The 21,150-nt window shown below is 38.6% G+C and overlaps 1 protein-coding gene across 3 annotated transcripts in view; it reads left to right on the top strand.

The window, feature by feature from the left end:
* The window catches only part of fam161a (FAM161 centrosomal protein A), a 48,995-nt gene extending 28,461 nt beyond the window's left edge, over positions 1-20,534 (top strand). For all 3 annotated transcript variants that reach the window (XM_072581012.1, XM_072581014.1, XM_072581013.1), the window contains exons 4-7: positions 658-825; positions 6,526-6,625; positions 13,049-13,209; positions 14,314-20,534. In XM_072581012.1, the coding sequence (XP_072437113.1) occupies positions 658-825; positions 6,526-6,625; positions 13,049-13,209; positions 14,314-14,428 (544 nt within the window). In that variant the 3' untranslated portion in view covers positions 14,429-20,534. The remainder of the gene's footprint in view (positions 1-657; positions 826-6,525; positions 6,626-13,048; positions 13,210-14,313) is intronic.
* Positions 20,535-21,150: the final 616 nt, after the last annotated feature.

Below are 21,150 nucleotides of genomic sequence, written 5' to 3'. Positions count from 1 at the left end.
CATTGAGTTTGCTCCTCCTTTCAATGTGATCATAGACAATCTTATAATCTACCATACTTTGCTGCCTTTTTGCCATAATCCTTGATTCCCTTACTGATTAAAACTGTCTATCTCAGTTCTTAATATATTTACTGATCCAGCCTACACAGCCTTCAGCAGTAAAGTATTCCACAGATTCACTACCCTCAAAGAAGATATTTTTCCTCATTCCTCTCTTCAATGGGTAACCTTTTATTCTGAGATTATGCCCTCTAGTCCTAGTCTCGCCCACAAGGGGACATAACCTTTCTGCATCTGTTCTGTCCAAGTCCCCTAGGACTTTACGTTCAATAAGTTCACCTCTCATGTATCTAAGCTCCAATAATAAGTACACGACCAACCTATTCAAAGTCTGCTTCATAGTCAGGATCAGCCTAGTGAATCATCTTTTTGACAATGTGAATTACTAAATCAAATATTTGCAACACCACGAGATAAAAAGTTGAATGGTGTGGATTTATACCTATTGTGGAGTACAATTGAATTTATCAAATGCTGTCAATAAACAAATTTTCCAATATATAAGACTTAATCAAAATTTCAATTTTTAACTGCTTTTAATCTAATAAATCTTTATGTTGGCATCTGTACTAAGTTTTCTAGCTTATCATTTTACAGGAAATTGCTGGGAGAAAAAAGGAAGAAAGAAGAAAATGAGGAAAACTGGAAGCGCGAGCAGAAACGGAGGGAGAGAAAATGGAAAAAAGTCATATCTACCCGTGCCTGGGCGAATGATCCACACAAGAGCTTGGCTGAAGTCTCAAGATCAAAACTAAAACAATACAGGTGTGGTTTGTGTTTTGTCAATAACGTGTGATATCTTCATCTTCGGATGAGTTTTAGTATGTCCACAATGTATTTTGAATTATTTTGAGGTGCTTTTTCTTTGTTTTCAGTAGTAGCTATTGCCTTTGATGCAACTTTATCCATAATGTCGAGGCAACAAGGCAGCACCAAGCTGGCAATGCAAGTTTAGAGTTTCAGCTGGAACTTCTAAAATCCAAGTTTTCAGTTATTTTTCAACATTGCACTAAATCTACTTTTGTCCAGAGAATCTACAAAAAGCAAATGTAAGCTGGCCAACGTATTGCTCTTTTAAGCCAATCTTGATTATCAGCAAAGTGATAAAAGTGTTGAAAGTGGCAGCTACACCGCAATAACCTGCTGATCGATGTTGAGTTCCAGCTCTTGCTGGATCACTTGGCTTCTAATCTCATTATTACTGTGAGCAGACACGAACAAAATTACTGAGCTCAAGAGGTAATGTCAGAGTGACTGACGCTGATATCAACGGAGCATTAAGACTGAGTGTGGCACCGAGAAGCCCAAGTAAAACTGAAGTCAATGGGAAAAATGTCCACTGTTTGCAGTCCTACCAAGCGCAAAGAAAGATTAGTTTTGGTTTTTCCTGCTCAATCACCTTAGTGCAAGAATATCATTGCAGAGTTTCGTCAAGGTAGAGTCCTAGGTTCACACTTCAGATGCTTTGATAAGGACCTTTCTTCACATTATAAGTCTGACATTGAGCGATCATCAGCAAATATTCATTAGCAATGTATATCATCAACAATGTTCATTATTATTCATGACTCAGACATCAAAACAGTCTATATCCATATGCAGCAAAATCGGGACAACATTCAGGTTTGGACTGATACGGGACTTTGAACATTTACACCACGAAAGTGCCAGGTAATGGTCATCTTCAAGAAGACAGAATCTAACTATCTACTATCTGCTGACATTCAGTGGTATTACCATTATTGAATACCTCAGTGGTAATATCCAGGTGGTGGTTACCATTGACTAGAAACTGAACTGGATTACCTGTGGCTACAAGAGCGGAACAGAGGCTGTGAATGATGTGGCAAGTATCTCAAATCCCCATTATGTGGTCCACCAGCTAAAATGCAAAGGTCAGAAGTGGAATGGAGTACTCTCAACTTGTCTGGATGAGTCTCCTTTAAAAACACTCAAAACATCTCACAATCCATCTGAGACGAAGCAGCCTACTTGACTGGCGCTCCATCTACTACTCTAATAATTCACTTCTGCCACTGATGCATAGTGGCATCATTACATGCAATGTACAAGAATCATTGTAGCCAAAGTTCCTTTTTATTTAGATTACTTACAGTGTGGAAACAGGCCCTTCAGCCCAACAAGTCCACACCGACCCGCCGAAGCGCAACCCACCCATACCCATTCCCCTACATTTACCCCTTCACCTAACACTATGGGCAATTTAGCATGGCCAATTTGTGGGAGGAAACCAGAGCACCCGGAGGAAACCCACGCAGACACTGGGAGAATGTGCAAACTCCACACACAGAGTTGCCGGGGGCGGGAACTGAACCCGGGTCTCTGGCGCTGTGAGGCAGCAGTGCTAACCACTGTGCCACCGTGCTGCCCACAGATTAGCATCTTCCAAATTTATGATTCCTAACATCAAGCAGGACAAAAGCAGCGGCTGCAAAGGCTGCATGAGAATACCACCAAACACCATACTGAATCGGGGTCAAGAGTGGAGTGCTGGAAAAGCATAGCAGGTCAGACAGCATCCGAGGAGCAGGAGAATTGACGTTTTGGGCATAAGCCCTTCATCAGGATTCCTGATGAAGGGCTTATGCTTGAAACATCAATTCTCCTGCTCCTTAGATACTGCCTGACCTGCTGTGCTTTTCCAGCACCCCACTCTTGACTCTGATCTCCAGCATCTGCGATCCTCACTTTCTCCTTCTTACCATACTGAATCGGAACTGTATAATTCATTCCTTCACTGTCATTAAGCCAAAACCCAGGAACCCCCTTTTTCACAGCATAATAGGTATATTGGTGTACCTATTATCAGATAGACTACAATGTTTTCAGACTGCAGCTCATTTTCACTTTCTCAAGGGCAGCTAGGGATGAGCAACAAATAATTGCCTTGCCAATGACATTCACATCCCAGGGAAAAGTAATAAAAGAATAGGGGCAGAAGTAGGCCACTTTGCTCCTCAAACCTGCTTGCAATTCAATAAGATCATGATGATTTGTTTGTCCAAAGCTGCACAATCCTCCATGAGAGAAAAATTCTTCCATCTGATCTCAAAAGATATTTGTGTGGCAGCTGAAACACCACAATGGAAGCAGCGTTCTGCAGCAGGGGAGGCTGAGGAGTGTGGTGTTCAATCTTTATTTCCCATGAGACTTCAGCAGGGTTTCGGACTAGGTTTACTTTTTGTTTTCTTTTATTTTTGATTCGTGTTGATGAGTTGAGGCCAGTGGGAAAGCATTCTCTCCCAGGTGATTCCTAGCTAGTTTGCAGAGATGTCATGAGTCACCACAGAAGGAACTGTTGAGCAATTTTTTGCAGTTTAACTGTTCAGGTGAAATACAACTCTGTTATCTGGACTGGGGAGGAGGCACTGGGTCTGGAAGTAGCATTCATAGGTTTAAGATCCTGTGTAGTATCCTGCTTGCTTCCCCAACATTGCTGCCTGTGTCAACCAAGTTGTCTCATTGGCATAGCTAACCTGGAGGATTTGGTGCAGAAATATCCATTATAGCTGTTGAAAAGGCCAACCCATGGCAGACAGTTGTTGAGAATCTGTGTTCAACTGGAGTTGTCACTAAAAAAAATGCAGAACTGAACAGTGATTCATTAGGATGTTGATAAGCCTGAAGGTTTTCAGCAATGAATAATTGTTGAAGTCGTTTTGTACTAGGTAGTGCTATATGCCAATGACAAGTCCTTGAAGGCAATTCCAGTCTTCAGCTAATTCCAGTCTTCAGCTGCTTCTGGACTGCCTCAATGTTGGTAGTCAGCGCAAAGATTTGATCAGTATTTTCCTTCACTGAAATCTTCCTGCTTGTTTGCATGGACAGCTTCTCAAATATGGTTTAAGGGTAAACCTTGTAAACCATAAGCTGCATAACAATGAGATGAAATTGTTTGAATCATAGTCTTGGTTTCCTAGCTTTAAGATAGTTTGAAATGCTGCCAAACATCTGGAATTATCTGTGTTAAGAATTTTGGAGAGAACTTTGGAGGTGAATCTAGAAACCACATCTGTTAATCTGGATCTGGATCGTGATGATTTCTGGATGAATATCACTGATCCTGGTGATCTTTCCGAACGTGGCAGTGGTCAGCGTTGTCTACAGTGCTGAAAGCAACTAAGAAAATGATGTGTGATGTGACTACTTGCAGAGAGAGCTAAGGAAGTCAATAAACAAACTGGAGAGTGCTGCTATCTTCACACAATTATATTTTGGCTAGTTACAAGAGAGCAAGAGATTGCTGATAGTGTTTCATATCATTCATATTCATACACAGCAACAGCATTGATGGATATTTTAAAATTATTTCAAAGAACATGGGCTTTACTGGCTAGGATCAGCATTTGTTGCCCATCCCTTGAGAAGGTAATAAATAGTGAATTACCTTCTTGAATCAATGCTTTTGATGTGATGTAACTATATTTACTCCTAATCTTATGAGGGCAGGCATCTCTAAATCATGTCAACTGTCCTCCTTCCACACCAGAATGCTGAGGACAGCCATTGCTTCGTGATGTCTGATATGGGGTTTTCAAATGACTCATCCAGCCCAGCAGAGCTGGTGTTTAGTAATTACTGTTTTGATGCTCAATATGTTAGCTTGGGAGGAGACACTAGTGTTAGACTGCCTTTCTTAATACTGATCTTTGAGGATAGGCCTAGGTGGTATATCTGCAGTATTTGAGATGCCTGCTGTATGTTGTTCAAGTCTCACAAGCATATAGAAGTGCAGGGATCATTACTGTTAACCTCAGGTTTGAGATCTAGGTACTCAAGTTCTCTTTTCCTTGGTTGGCTGAAGACTGAGCCAGCAAACGGTGACAGTGTTGAATTTCAAAGTCTATCTCTGTCATTATTGAGAGGAGGCTCACAAGATGTGTAGAACAGTCCACATTTCCCAGGATTTTGCTGTTGCTTAAGTCAAGGGTTATGGAGGAGGTTTTCTTTGTGGGTGCTGATTGGAACAGGATATTCATTTTCTGGGTCTTTAGTGGAAGTCCCATTTTCTTCCATTCAGTACCAGCCATACCCTTGGTGTCCATCCTTTTTATGTTTTTGGGACAATTTCCTCCTTTTGCCACCAAATCATTCAATGCCTAGAGGCGGCTTTTGAATTCCCTATTATGCTAGTGCCAGAAACTTCTTTACTTCTCTCATTTGCTTTTTCAATTTTTTTCTGAACTGTCTATATTCTTGTTTGTATCATCCGCCTGATATCTGTCATTAGCACACTTTCTCTCAGGACATACCTAGGGAATGTTCCACATTGTTGGGTAGATGTCAGTGTTGTAGTTGTACAGGTTGGCTTTAGGTGCAGTTAGTTCTGAAGCACATCTTAAGTACAATTGCCTGAATGTTGTGAGGGCCCACATAGATCAGTAGTCCACATCTTATATCAAGATGATATCACACAAAGTGGTAAAACTGCAAGACAGAGGAAGAGGAGGGGGTGGAAAGAGTTGTCAATCGGAGGTCAGATCAGCAGCGCATTTTTCGGCAGCAGATCTGTGACAGAATAGATTGATGGAGTGTTCTGATGTACTGGAAGATCCTTTGAATCCTAGTAACTTGAATCATGACAGCAGTAAGCTGAGCTTATACCAAGCTTTTAATGCAGCATTCAGATATTGGCAGTTTGGTGCTTGAGCTGCAGTAGAAGCTGACACATCAGATGTTGGGTGTTGCATCAAGGTTGGCTCCATTGGTGTATTGATGAAGAGTCTATATTGGCTATAAACTCTGTAAAGTTCTGTGCAAAGTTGGTGCTGGACACAATGCTCCTTAATATTAACACAGGCTTTCTGGTAGATTTGCCAGTGCATCAAACATTAAGTGTGCACACACATTGCTGTCATCTAGAGCCTGTACCATCAGATTTCTCATTTGATTCCTTTGCAAGAAAACTAATGTGTGACCTCATCCTGGGACAAACTAGTACTCAGCATCTCACCATGTGCAAATCCCTCTTCTGTGCTACCCTCTTCATTACACAGAGCGTTGATATCTGAACCAATGGCTACAAGTGTGAAATTGAGTGATATTGTTCCTTTATCTTCCCTTTTTCTTGTTGTTCCTACACTGGCAATTCTTACCAATGTGCAATAGAAAAGGGATAAGACTTGGGTTGCTGAGAGGAAAGGAAAAGAAAGACATGCATTTATATAGCATCTTTTGTGATTTCACAATATCCCAGGTGCTCTACAGCAAATTAAGGGCATTTATTTCAAAGCATTAATGGAGGAAATTGTGCAGCCAATTTCATACCCAGCAACTTCCCACAACAGCAAAGTGATAACAGTCAGATAATCTATTTTAGTCTGAGGGAGTTGTGCAGGCAGAAAGAAGTTGTCATCATGCATGCATTTAATCGTGCATCACAAAAGCAATTCTTTCACCCATTTTCATGGGTTATTCAATTTAACTGCTATTGTGTTTTAACAGGAATCATCAAAGAACAAGAACAAAAGAATACCTGCTAGAGCTTGAGGAGATGCAGGCTAGGGTAAGCAGGAGGCCTCTGCTCTTAGAAGAGCAAACAAAGGTATGAACCTAAAATGGTTTAAGCTGCATAAATGTTCCTCAGCATAAATGTTAGCATACTCCAAAAGAAGATTAATTAGCCTTGTTTTTCTCAATCATTTGTTTCTTGGAGTTATGTCTGTTTGTTTGTTTTATACTACTTTGGGATGGATTACTGCACAGAGTATAAGTCTAGGTTTATTTGGTCACATCTCTGGAGAGGAACGGAAACACAATTTTCTCATTCACCACTGAGACTGCTACCAAATTAAGCCAGGCTAACACATCCTTATGCTATCTGAATTCTCTAAATCAGTAGATTGATTGATTGATGGGGAAATAGGTTGCTACTATGCTTACTGTTTTTTGAATCTTAATAATTAATGAGAAAATAATGTTTGTGTCTTTTTTATATTTTTTTAATTAACTGTGTTCCACCACTTTGTTCAGGATGACACCTACATTCCTTGAACCAATTTTTTAAAAAATGAAAATGAGCAGGGAAAATATACTTGTAAAAGACACAAACACGAGATCCAATATGGCGGTGGTCTGAGTGGTCTGCTGTGCTGGGCTCTGTGCCATACCCCCGGGCAAGGTGGACCTTTACCTCCCCCCTCACCAACCACCTCCAGAAGAGAAAAGTATTAATTTAAACTTACTGATCATCTGGAGCTGCCGAAATCGTGTGTGACATCTTTTAATGCTAGGATGAAATTGAATAAAGGAAAGGGGCCTAAAGGAACACAGCAGACAGGCACTCACCTACTGCATCAGGGGGTGATTGCAACCAGTGCTCAAACTCCCGTGGTGGCCCCTTTGGATCTAACAGGACATCAGCATTTACTCTCTGAATCTTCCAGCAGTAGAACCACTACCTGCCATGCTAAAAAAGAATGAGCAGGCAATCCAATTACTGGACCGAAGAGGGAGGCAGTGGAGGAGAGGACTGTGGCAGAGGTCTCGGCAGGAAGGATCTGAACGCTGGAAAACCAGGTTCAGGTCCTTCAGGAACATGTCGACAACCTAGAGAATAAAAATAAGAGAAAAACCTTATGGCTCAGGGGTCTTCCAGAACGTGAGCAAGGCGAGGACCTCGTCAGCTCCCTGGAGAAGTGGCTCCCGAAGTTCCTGGGGTTGGAATTGGAGTCAGGCCTAGTGAGAGTGGAGTGGCCCACCCGATTGCAATGCACTGGTCCAGTTTGGACCCACTCTCCTGCGCAGTTCTAGTGCAGCTCCTGCATTATAAAGAAAAACAGTTAATAGTTGAAACAGCAAGAAGACTGGGAAGAAATTTATAGGATTTAATGTACAAGGGCTTAAAGATAATGTTTTTTCAGGATCCCTAATTAGGAAGAAAAGGGCATTTGATGAAGTCAAGAAAGAATTAAGTGACCTGAACATTCAATATTCTTTGAGATACTCGGCTGTGTTGCTTTTCTGCCATGGGGAGATTGTATATAACTTTAACTCCACAGAAAAGGCGAAGGACTTTGTGAATTCTTTGAAGGACTTGAGTTGGGGTGGGAGGGGAGGGGGCATTGTTGCAGACAATGGTATGGGTTTTTTTATTGCCCTTTTTTTTCACTTCTCTCCTTTTTTTTGTGTTATTGGCTTTATACATACAGCCTTGTTGTAAAACTGGAATTATTTTATATATTGGTCGATTGGGTATTATCTAGGGCCCCTTTTTTAACTGCTGTCCTTTTGATTTTGCATTGGGGGTGGCTATATCTGTTGTTAAGATGAGTGTGGGGGGGGAATGGGCATTCATTGTTAACTGTCAGAACTTAAACAACAGGTTTTCCTCATTTGTGAATTGTCTGGGGCTAGGGCACGGCCTCAGCTAGAGGGAGATAAGATGGTAGGAAGGATTGGGAGGAATGCCCGCTATGGGCAAGGGGCAAGAAGATCTCTAGTGAGTTGGGGGTTATTTGGGTGTTTGTTTCAGTTAAATGGAATGATTAGTTTTTTAGTTGTAGTTTTTACAGGAGTAGTTTTAGACTTCATAGAGTTAAGGTCTTTGTAGCTCATCACACCTTAGATAAGCTTCCTCCTCTTGGGAAACCACAGGCTGCCCTGGATGACCATGGCTAGTGATTTGTTCAGGTGGTGCACCTGGAATATAAAAGGGAGCCAATCCCCTATTAAACAAAAAGTGTTGTCAAGACTTAGGAAGGAAAGGGTGGACATTGCCCTGTGCAAGAGACGCATCTAACTGATAAGGAGCATCTGAAACTGCAGCAGGGGGGTTATGTTAGGGTATACTTCTCCTCCTTCAGCTCTAAGAGTAGAAGAGTGGCTATATTGGTAAGAAAGAACCTCCCTTTCCAGGTAAGAGAGCAGATTAAGGATGAATATGGATGATTTATCATTCTTAAAGCCCTACTACATGGGGAAGAGTATGGCATCTTGAATGTATATTGTCCCCCGGCACACTCTCTTAAATTTCTAATTGATGCAGTGGCTAAATGAATGAATCTTGGGGTGCGCCACACGATCATAGGAGGGGATTTTAATAGATCCCAAAGTTGACAGGGTGCCAAGGGGCCCTTCAGATATGCCAGTGCAATCTAAGCAGTTGGTGGACATGTGCGAATAGTTGGGACTAGTGGATGTGTGGAGGCGTCTCCACCCGACTTTACGTTCTTATCCAACCCACACAAGTGCCATATGTGAATTGACATGTTTTTTATGCCGACTGATAGTTTGGACAGAACATTGGCATGCAAAATTGGGAATATAGCTATCTCGGATCATGTGCCAGTGTATTTAGATGTTAAAATCAATGATAGTGGAATGGATACACCGCACTGGCGTATGGACCCATTTCTGTTAAGGGATAGCAAATTTGTTGAACATATCAGAAGAGAATTCAGGGCCTTCTGGGATATCAACTCAGATACGGCCAGTAGTCCGGCAATACTTTGAGAGGCCACGAAGGCATATTTATGAGACCTGATCATTTCGTATTGTGCGACTCGAAGGAAGCAGAGGGAGGAGTAACAACAGATGCTGGAGGCCCAGCTGCAGATAGCTGAGGAAACATATTATAACAGGCCCTCTCTGGTCAAGTTGCAGCGGGTCACAGCCCTCCGGGCAGCTTTTGACTCATTGCACACACAAGTGGCTAAAAAAGAGGACGCCTTTGCTAAACAAAGGCTGTTCGAATTTGGAGACAAGCCAGATAGATATCTGGCATATTTGGCTAGGAGGAAAAAGGCTTCCCAATCTATTATGTCTGTAGGGGAGAAGGCTGGTACGGTTACCCATGAGTTGAAGAAGATTAATGTCAGATTTAGGAAATGCTTCACAGTGATATATCGGTTGGAGGGAGGCGAACACGGTGCAGCGAGAATGCAGTCCTTTTTTGTTTGAGAATCTGGACCTCCCTAGTATAAACATGGAACAGGCTTCCCTATTGAATGCACCTATAACGATACATGAAGTGCAAGAAGCAACAAAGCATCTCCAGAATGGCAAAGCACTGGGACCCAATGGATTCTCAAGTGAATCCTATAAGGAATTCATAAATTGTTGGTGGAGCCACTTCTGGGGATGTATAGCTCCTCACATACACAGGATTAACTGCTGCCTTCTCTTAGGGAGGCTAATATCTCCTTCATTTTAAAGAAGGGGAAAGACCCCGAAAAATGTGTTTCATGTAGATCAATTTCACTGTTGAATATTGGTTTTAAAATTCTATCTAAGATGCTGACTCTGAGGCTGGAAAAGGTCCTGCCCCATGCTATAAAAGAAGATCAGACGGGTTTTGTCAAGGGCATAGCTCCTCCAACAATATTAGGAGCGTACTGAACATATTGCAGGTCTGCCAGCAAAGGTTGATCCCAGGTTTGGTGGTCTCCCTGGATGCAGGAAAGGCGTTTGATTGGATAGTATGGCCATAACTGTTTGGGGTCCGAGAGCGTTTTGGTATGGGTGGCAGTACTGTATAATGATCCTAAGGCGGCAGTCATTACAAACGGTGCTAAGTCAGATAACTTTTATATTGGGAGAGGTAGTCGACAGGGGTGTCCTAACTCACCGCTGTTTTTCACCTTGGCAATTGAGCCATTAGCTGAAGTATCAGGAGGGATCCTGAAATAGTGGCGCCCAGGATGGGAATGGGGGAGCTTAAGATCACCTTATATGCCGATGACATCCTCTTGTTTTTGGCCGGAGAAGTGTGTTCCTCCACCGATTCAAACAATTAATTTAGTTCGCAGATTCTTGGGTTACAGGACCAACTTCATAAAATCGGAAGCCATGCCGGTAGAGGGATTAGTGGAGGTGCCTAATCTGAAAAATGGAATGCAGTTCCCGTTTAAATGGTCACCAAAAGGTTTTTTTGTATTTGGGAATTTTTATTACCCCTTCCTTCGACCAGCTGTATAAAGCTAACTATATGCAATTATTGGAGAGGATAAAACAGAATTCGCAGCGGTGGGAGGGGTTACCGTACTCATGGTTGGGCCCAATAGCCCTGATTAAAAAGAATGTTCTTCCCCCGCCTGTTGTATCTCGTGAGAATGCTCCCATTGCTGCTACCCAGACGAGTGTTATGGAGGCTCAGTGGTTGGCTAGGGTCCTTCATTTGGTGCCACCGGCGCCCTTTAATTAAATTCACTAAATTGCAGCTTTGGCAAGGTGAGGGGGAGGGGTGGATCTTCTGATTTGAAAAAATATCATGTAAGCACCCTGTTAGCATATGTTGGTGACTGGGTACGGGGGAATTCTGAGTCAATTTAGCTTGACATTGAAGCCTCACATTGAGCCCAAAGATTTAAATCTAGTGTAATGGACTCCGGCTTTAAACAATGGGAGAGTAAGGGAATCTCATGCTGGAAAAGCGCAGCAGGTCAGGCAGCCTCCAAGGAACAGGAGAATCGACGTTTCGGGCATCAGCCCTTCTTCAGGATGCCCGAAACGTTGATTCTCCTGTTCCTTGGATGCTGCCTGACCTGCTGCGCTTTTCCAGCAACACATTTTCAGCTCTGATCTCCAGCATTGCAGTCCTCACTTTCTCCTCTAAAGGAATCTCATGCCTGGGAGATTAGGACTTTGAAGGACGTGGAATCAAGAGCTAGGAGAGGATTTTTTTTGGAGGTGTGGGAAGATATATGGGGAAATGTAAGGGAAATTACAGTGTGTCACAGAGTGCAGGCCATGCAATTGAAGATCTTACACAGGGCTCATTTGGCACCAGAGAGGCTAGCTAAATTCAAGAGAGGAGTGTCATCAAGGTGTCCCAAATGTAAAATTAATATAGGCATTCTTACACTCTGCTACTGGTCATGTTGTAAGATCCAGAGATACTGGAGTACTATAGTAAGGAAGCTAAAGGACATTGTGGGGATTGAAATTAATGTGGATCCGGTATTTCCTCTTCTGGGGTTGCCAAATTTGCCCTCTCTGGGAAAACACGGGAAGGGATTGTGTAACATTCTTACCTACTGTGTGAGGAAGAACATTCTAGTGAATTGGGCGTTGGAAAAACTACCAGGTCTTATGGAGTGGTGTAGGCTGGAGTTGGAGCATCTCCCCTAAGATTACCTCACAAATGTGAAGCACCACAAAACGGAGCAGTTTTACAAAATGTGGCAGCCCTTCTCAAATTATATTGACACAGATTTATCAGCAATATTAATTAGAGCTGCAGGAATCAGTATGAGTGCCCGTCGGGCCCAGGAAGGGGGGAGGCTGGGGAAAAAAATACGGGTACTATAACTGGTGCTCCCAGGGATGAGAGCCTCAGTGGAGGTGTGAAGAGTAAAATAGAATAAAATAGTGAGATAGAATTTAATTTAAGTTACTTGAATTTAGTTTTAAGTTAATATTTATTTAATTTGTTTGTAGTTTAGTGTAAGTTAAGTAGATAAGTTTGCTGTAGTAGAATAGTGGGTTGTTCATTAATAATAATATCACGTTATGACTTTGTACTGCCTTTACTTTTCTGGGTTTTTTTTTGGTGTTACTCTTTTTTTGTATATAGATGTTTTGTAAAAGATTTTTAAAGGTCGTTAATACAAATATTTATTTAAAAAGACACAAACTCTAGATGTACACGGCTGAAATATATAAAAAATAGTTGTATTGCTGAGTAAAAGGCAAATAAAATGTATGTTGCATTTAAAATACACTCCACTTTTCAAAATCTTTTTGTTCTGTGGAAAAGCTATGACTAATCATAATTTCTTTTTTCATCATAGCGCTCCATATAGGAACTTAGGCTGCCTTACAAATGAAGTTGAAATGCAAAGCATCTCTCAAAATAAGCAGTAAACATATCACCAAGCAACTTAAATAGTATCACAGTTGACAATGTCTTATTGAGACATTATCTTAGCTACCAATTTTATAATGCTTAGTGTAAAGTTACTAAAACCAATTTAGTAAAATATTCAGGTGAAAACAGAACTAATCTGTCAAATTTTATTGTATCTAGAGGAATGCCAGAAGAGCAGCAGAGAGACATTATGCTACAGCTCTAAAATTACAGGGATTAAGTGAAGATTTTGTATCCAGAAAAGGTCACTCTCTCCCAGGCTTTGTTTCACATTCCAGTGATGAAGGGTCTGAGAAGAGTGAAGCCAACAGCGGAGAAAGGTAACTCTTCTCTGTACTGACAATTGACACTTGTATTTAATGTTTGAGATGTTTTCAACTAACCAGTTTTTGAAAAAGCTATTTATCTTGTTATTTTTTTAGATTAGATTAGATTAGATTACTTACAGTGTGGAAATAATTCAACAATTAACAGGCAATTAATTTTCTTGAGTATTACAGAGCTGAAAGTAAGACTAATAGCATTTTAAAATAAGACTAATAGTGGAAATGGTTCTTTAGTGTGTGATTTTATTTCTTTTTAATATTGCCAAAATAAGTGCAATGAAAACATTGAAAAACTTGAAATGAAAAACAGTGTAAACCTTGAAATGACTCATGGGTAGAAGGCAATGTCATTGGTTGCTCTTCATTCCAAATTTTATCTTGTCCGGTCCAGCTTCAGATTTACAAAGACAAAACAGAAATTGTTGGAAAAGCTCAGCAGGTCTGGCAGCATCTGTGGAGAGAAATCAGAGTTAACACCTCAGTTTCAGTGATCTTTATTGGACCCAAAACATAAACTCTGATTTCTATGCTACCAGACCTAGTGAGTTTTTGCAGCAATGTCTGTTTTGTTCTGAATTCCAGCATCCGTAGTTATTGCGATTTTTGTTTTTAAATTCAGCTTCAAGTTTAATTCAGTTTTTCTTTTATTCCATTTGGAAATGTGAGGATTAAGTAGTGTCTAAGATTTAAGTGAAACGTATCAACCAATTTTGCTTTTGTTAACCTTTGATAGAATTCCAACAGAGTATCCTTTATTGCTGAAAACATAATTGGAGGATAATTAATTTTATACCAATCATGTATTATTTTGTCTCAAGCTGACCATACCATTTAGTCAGAATAGATATTTTGCTACCTTTTGTTGGACTAATATTAGAATTATATTTTAAAAACTTCAGTATCATACGGAAAGAAATCTATTGCAGCTTATCCTGGTCTCTATTCTGTTGAAGATTTGGTGATAGTAGCATTTTGTAAGTAAAGGTGAAATTTGCCCAACTCTAAACTTTTCTAAGCCACATCAAAGTTTTTAGCCACCATTACTGAGATTAGATTGCTGGAAGCTATTTGTACAAATCCAAAGCATTTTTTCTACAGTTCTCAGGAAGAAATTGATGGATTCGAGTCTGATGATGGCCAAGATGATAGTGAGCACACTGAGGAATCAAGAGACATGGAAGGAAAGGAATTCAAAATAAATAAAGATGAGTAACTACAAAGAAAGTGGCAAACAGAAAAAAAGTTATATAAATGGTTAACTGTATAAGTATGATTTATTGTATATTAATTGTATTTCCTTTATTTCTTCCTGGTGATACGATTCAGATTAACTTTTAAATATGATCAGGAACTAGTAAATTCTAATGTTCATGGTAGAACACTTAATGATGAAACTGATTCACTTTCATGACTCAAGGATTTTAGCAAGGCTATGACAAGTTTATGGTATGCATTCTTAACCATACAACAGAAAATCAATCAATATTGTTGTCAACTATTTTTAACGAAAATACCTCAAGTATTTCCCATAAAGGAATCTGCTGAATGACTTATGTGCTGCATATTAGCTCAGATATATACTTGTGTTAACGTTTGAACAGTTTTCAAAAACTTTCGGCCAAATATTCATCCTGTCAACATTGTGAATTGCAATGAAGGAATCTGAACCATGGACACTACCACATTCATTTTCAGATGCAGGTTCATTTAAAATAACTAGCCTAAATTATAAAATCACCATGATGAACTGCAGTTAAAATATTGACTGCATTTAGGAGTTCCAAGTTGGAATTAACTAATCAGATTCAAATTGTTTGCATTTGATTCTGATTTAAAAACTAAGATTTCAAAACCTAAAAGGAGAACAAGTACTCTCTTTCTATAGTAACAGAAAATGTATTGATAATGTTTTTGCTGACCTGTCAACTACTGTAAACTGGTTCATAATGTATCTTTAACTCTTCATTAGTACTTTATAATATAAATGGATCCTGAAAATTGCAAAAAAAAATCAGTTTTGCTTAATGGAAAAAGAACAGTATATGTACATAACAGTGTTAAAGAAAGGGAGTAAACCATGCAAAGGGAGTAGACACTATGCAAGAAAATATAGAAATCAACAAAATATGCTAACCTAGCTACCAATTGCCCCATATCCCATGAATAAATATAAAAACAACTTGTGTTCTTCAGTTTTTTCATTGGTGGAGTCCAACATCAAAATTATTTATTAAAACAAGATCCACAAACTGGGGATAATACCTGAAATCATCAATAGAAACTATTTATTCTTATTCTTATTCTTATTCTTTTTTTTAAATAAGGGCATTCAATATGGGCCTACTTGCTCCATTTAAACCTACTTTGGTAACATGGCCAAGTAAGACGCTGGATTCAGGTTTCTGTCTCTTTGAAAATTTGGGTTCCAATCTCACTGCTGACAAATATCCTAATAGTTTGTCATTCAGATGCATTGGTATCTTCTCTGGGGTGTATGATCACCCCATATAATGATATGTTGATCTAATTTTGGAAACTTCCTGTTTGTAAGTTTCAGTTGACCTCTTGACATTTTGTTACAGTGTCCCACCAACAGCTATCTAAGCCATGATATTGTTAATTTAAAAGTTTCACCTTCTAAGAAGAACCATCGGGGTTAATTTAGAAAAATTGAAACAGGAGTAAGCCACACCTCAAGTCTGCTCTATTATTCAGTTGGAGCATGACACATTTGTACCTCAGTCCTCTTTACCTATCCTGGTAAACACACAGTATAAGACCATAAGACATAGGAGCAAAAATTACGCCATTCAGCTCATTGAGTCTGCTCCACCGTTCAATCATAGCTGATAAGTTTCTCATCTCCATTCTCCCGCCTTCTCCCCATCATCCTTGATCCCCTTGAGAATCGAGAGCCTATCTATCTCAGTCTTAAATACACTCATTGACCTGACCTACACAACCTTCTGTGGCAGTGAATTCCATAGATTCACCCCTCTCTGGTTGAACTAATAAGGTCCCGTTGACCTACATCGTGAAAGCTCCATTTGGCTTAACAAGCTCAAATTATGCTCATATTCTCTACTTACAAGAGATGTCCAGACTTATACTAAACCTGGTGTGAAAATCTTGAACAAAACCTCCAAATGGACCATCCTTGAGTAGAGAGGACTAACTGCTCTGTCTCAGCTATTTATCTTCACTTTAAAAAATTGTAACATCAATTATATCCGGTAATTCTTTTAGCCATTCATCAAGTGTTGCATCTGTCAGTTCAAATAATGGTGGTATGGCAATTAAATGCCCATAGAAATTGATCTATGGTATCAAATGCAGCTTACATCTCTTTAAATGTTGTAACTGCCTGCAGCTGCCACTTCCTCTGGCAGTTCTTTTACATGTGAACCACCCTTTGTGTGAAAAATTTGCCTCTCAAATCCTTTTAAATCTTTTCCCGCCCTCTAGGTTTGAACTCCCCTACCCCAGGGAGAAGATATTTGCTATTCACCTTATCTATGTCCCTCCGGATTTTATAAACCTCCTATAAGGTTTATAACCTCGACTTCTTACATTCCAATGGAAAAAAAGTCTAACTCTCCATTCCCAGCAACATCTTTGTAAATATTTTCTGAAACCCTCTCCAATTTAATAATATCCTTCCTATAGCAGGGTGATCAAAATTATATGCAGTATTCCAAAAGCGGCATCACCAATGTCCTGGTGGTGTCGGGGCATCTGGGTGGCTCAGTGGTTAGCACTGCTACCTCACAGGGCCAGGGAGCCGGTTTCAATTCCATCCTCTGTCTGTGTGGAGCTTGCACATTCTCCCCATGTGTGTGTGGATTTCCTCCGGGTATTCCAGTTTCCTCTCACAGTCCAAAGATATGCAAGTTAGATAGACTCGCCATGCTAGATTGCCCATAGAGTCCAGGGATGTGCAGACTAGGTGGGTTAGCCATCGAAAATGTAGGGTTACAGGGATAGGGTGGGGTGATGGGATGGGATGCTCTTCAGACTGTCGATGTGGACTTGATGGGCCAAATGGCCTGTTTCTGCACTGTAGGGATTGTATGGTACCAGTGATTTTATGTAAGGAAGGATCATTTACAATTTCCATACAATACTGAACCAAATAGACCAGTATCCTCAATTGGCAACATTTCCAGTTTAATCCATTATATTGAATTTCAAACCTATTCAGTCAGACTACTTGTTCTTGCTTACAGTTATATTTTGTCACTGGTGAACTTTGAGATGCAGTGCTTGCACATTTAGCCCTACACTTAAGTTGACCTATTGTAAACTGGAACTAATTTAAGTCACTTAAACACTTTAACCACTTGATGTTTGCTAAATTAAAAGCTCAGTACCAAAACTTTATATCTTTTCTTACAAATCTATTTTCTTCAGCTGAAGAGCAATGATTGACCACTAACTGCAACAATTGAGAAGGCTAATGCAACGCATATTGAATTGTTTGTTTTTAAGTTGGTGATAATCTTTGTACATTTTTCTTCATTGATCTTTGGTGAACCAGATGGTAAAGTCCATCTCAGAGGTGGCATTGATATCTCAGCTTTGCACTTGCAGATCATTAATGTCAGATGAGCTAGAACAGGTTGCATGATGTTAATAGTCCAAACGTTTAAAATCATAAATCCACATTTCATATTATTAGCAAAAAGCATCTGTAATATTCAATATAAATTTTAAAACTGGGATTTAGCATTAATCAGAAACATGGGGTAAGTGTATTGCAATATACCAATTGAATGGCTCCTTCATAAGCTTATATAAAGTTGCAACAGGTATGGCCTGGGAATGGAATAGCTAGATGACTTAACAATTTCAACTTTGAAAACTACTGAATTATTTAGACTGAAGCATACTGAAATAATGATAAACAGCAAGAAGAACATGTTCAAATATTTGAGATAGTTATTAAAGGTGCTGCGAGTCATAGAAGTAAACAAATGAAGAATGAATTAAATGGAAGGCAGATTGAATGAATCAACATGATTGTGCAGAGCAGAATATTTCTAAATGAGTACAATGAGACAAGTTCTTATTTGAACAAATGAAAAATAATTATTTATTGTGTAATATGCTATGTAGCCTCAAAATTATCTGTAGTGAATCAAGACTTGAAAGGGCTTTTAACACCAAAAAGGGTACAGTCAGTTCTGGTATAACACATGTTTCTTCAATGCAAATTGGCTTTTAACACGGTTGACAAATTTAGACCATTATTTGTAGAACGTGAAAATTCATTACCTGTATTGGCTATAATGCAATTCTGGCCCCTTCAGTTTAAATGGCATGGCTATTGCGCAACTTTCTTATAACACAAGATTGCATAAGGACAAAACTGTCATGTTATATCAGAACCAACTGTATCAGTGACAAGGTTATATTGCAGTAAGAGTGTCGCATCATTATCACTGTAGGATTAAGAGCTAACTATAAATGAATTAATCTATCATTTAAAGATGATGTGTTCATTCTAAACCAACACACGGGTTGCAGGGAGACATCCGTGATTTTATAAAATGTTTCTTACACAACTTATTTATTCTTTAAATTTATTCTTTAAAAGTAAACTTATGTCTTATTGTCTTATTGAGTCATTTTTAATGCAGGGAATTGAGAAGAAAGTAAGTAATAATGATGAAGTCGTTTTGAAACTAATTAAATCATTACCAAAATACCCTTTCAATTTATAGAACACCTGAATGAAGTTTAGAAATCAAGCTAGGATTTTCAGGTTCCTCATTTTTAAATGTTCTTTGTGAAATATTGAACATATTGAATTAATGCATCTGCTAAACAAGTGAAAAGAACACTAGTGCAATTTTCTGCCAAATTGTATTGACCCGGCATTGTTATAACTGTGCAGTTCTTCGTGACACACTGTAACCTACAAAGCTGAAAAAAGACATCTTTTTATTAAGAGCATATGTCATAGAGAAGACTTTAGAACAAATCCGTATCCAGCAATCTGCTCTGAAACCTCTGCTCATATTTTGCTAGCCATTACAAATTCCAACACAGTACATGTTTCAATCAATGATATTGTAAAACAATCAACAATATTCTGAATGAAACAACTTACAATATTCTAAAAACAAGTGATTAATATAAACTGAAAATGTTGGAAAACTGAGAAGTATTACATAATCACATTTGTTCGCTGCCTGTGTACAAACTGAAGCCACCCTGGTATTACAGCTCATCTCCTACCTCCCCTTCCTGGAAGTACCTGAAGGTTATTTCCTGAAAACTATAACAATTATTGCAATGAAGAATTGGTAATCAAAAACTTCAGTTTGAACATCTTATCAGCTTCTTGTTGCCAGAATTATTAGCAACTCCCATTAATTTAAACAAAATAGAGTCATTGGGATCTGCGTTTTCCCCCCAAAATCTATAAGTTCTTCCTTTGGCCATACCCTATGTGCACCGGATTTCATTGAAATCCATCCATAGGGACTAACAATCAGTGGCAAAAAATAAATTACCTCTACCTAACTTCAGTAGCGAAGATCATAAAGCATTTCAAGTATTTACTCTGGTGGAACAATCGGGAAAGTTTTTTTTAGTTTCAAATTTATACCAATATAAATGAATTAAACTTCATATAAAATTTTGCGAAAGTATATTGTTTTATTCCATTAGAAATTCCTAATATATTCATTGACATTGCAAACGCCAATTCAAAGTCACGCAAAGTAAGCTTTTTAATTAACCAAAGCAGTATTTTTATAGCTTCATTATTCCTCTATTTATTCCATACTAATTTCAATTTTTTGCACATTTTTCCTCAACTTAACTCTAATTAACTCACAATAGACTTACCTGCTGAATCTCACAAATTCAAACAAATAGTTAAATGATGTGAAAAATGTTGATTTATAGTGGACCTTCTAAGATTAACTGTAATGTTTATATATAGTCTTTATGTTAAAAAGTAGTTGTATTTTTTGGAAAAATAAGGCCATCCCACACCAGGTGCTCAGATAAACAACTTGTGAATTTGTTTTATTTATTTTTTGCTTTTGAAATAGTAGAAATTTACTAATACTGTGCAAGAATGCAAAGCTTTGCTTTGTTCACCAGAAAAAAAATCACTACTTTACACTGGAACAGTGTTTAAGGGAAAAATAACAGAACAGACTGCATTGTTTCTCCAGATGACTGCTTAATAGGACAAAATAATGCTGCTTCTGGCTTATATATACCAAACAATTGGTACATTTCAATGTATTGTGTATTTTGAAATTCTATGACATTTCCTTTTTATTAAAATCTGAACAAATTTATTTCATTTGTATTTTATTTTGATCTATTAAAATATTTATTTTGTTTTGCTTTCCTTAAAATGTGTTCACAATGTCCAAATAGCTTTTAGTTTAACAAATCTTTTGCACCATGATGATAATACGTGAAGTCTCCATGAAAACCACTGATTTGAACTACAGGTATTTGAATAAATAGATCAACAGCAGAATACAAAAGTTAATTCACTTAAATATTAAATACACAGATATCGAAGAATGATGTATAGTATCGGCCTATGAGAAAATACTGAATTGTGCTTTTAATGCTCAGTCAATATTCTCTGACTTAATGCCACATTTTCTTAGTGTCCTTTTGATATAGAAAATGGCTTCTTCAGCAAACTACCTCAGGTGTAAGTGTACATAATCTCTGCTTTGTGTAGGACCAAAAAATTGCAAAATGCACTGGAAATTGTGCAGATTCGGTTGCTACTGAAATTAATTTGTAAGCACAATTACAATTTTGAAATATTCCATGAACTAGCATAATCAAACAACTTAATACCATGTTGTTATATTTTATTGAAGTGTATGATATGTTTGACATATTCAAGCATATAACCTAGTTTAACTTTATCAATACTGATAAACATGAATT

This window comes from Chiloscyllium punctatum, chromosome 11 (genome assembly GCF_047496795.1).
Source record: "Chiloscyllium punctatum isolate Juve2018m chromosome 11, sChiPun1.3, whole genome shotgun sequence".
NCBI lineage: Eukaryota > Metazoa > Chordata > Chondrichthyes > Orectolobiformes > Hemiscylliidae > Chiloscyllium > Chiloscyllium punctatum.
Note: the sequence above shows the minus strand (reverse complement) of the source record. Positions and strands in the feature narration are given on the sequence as shown.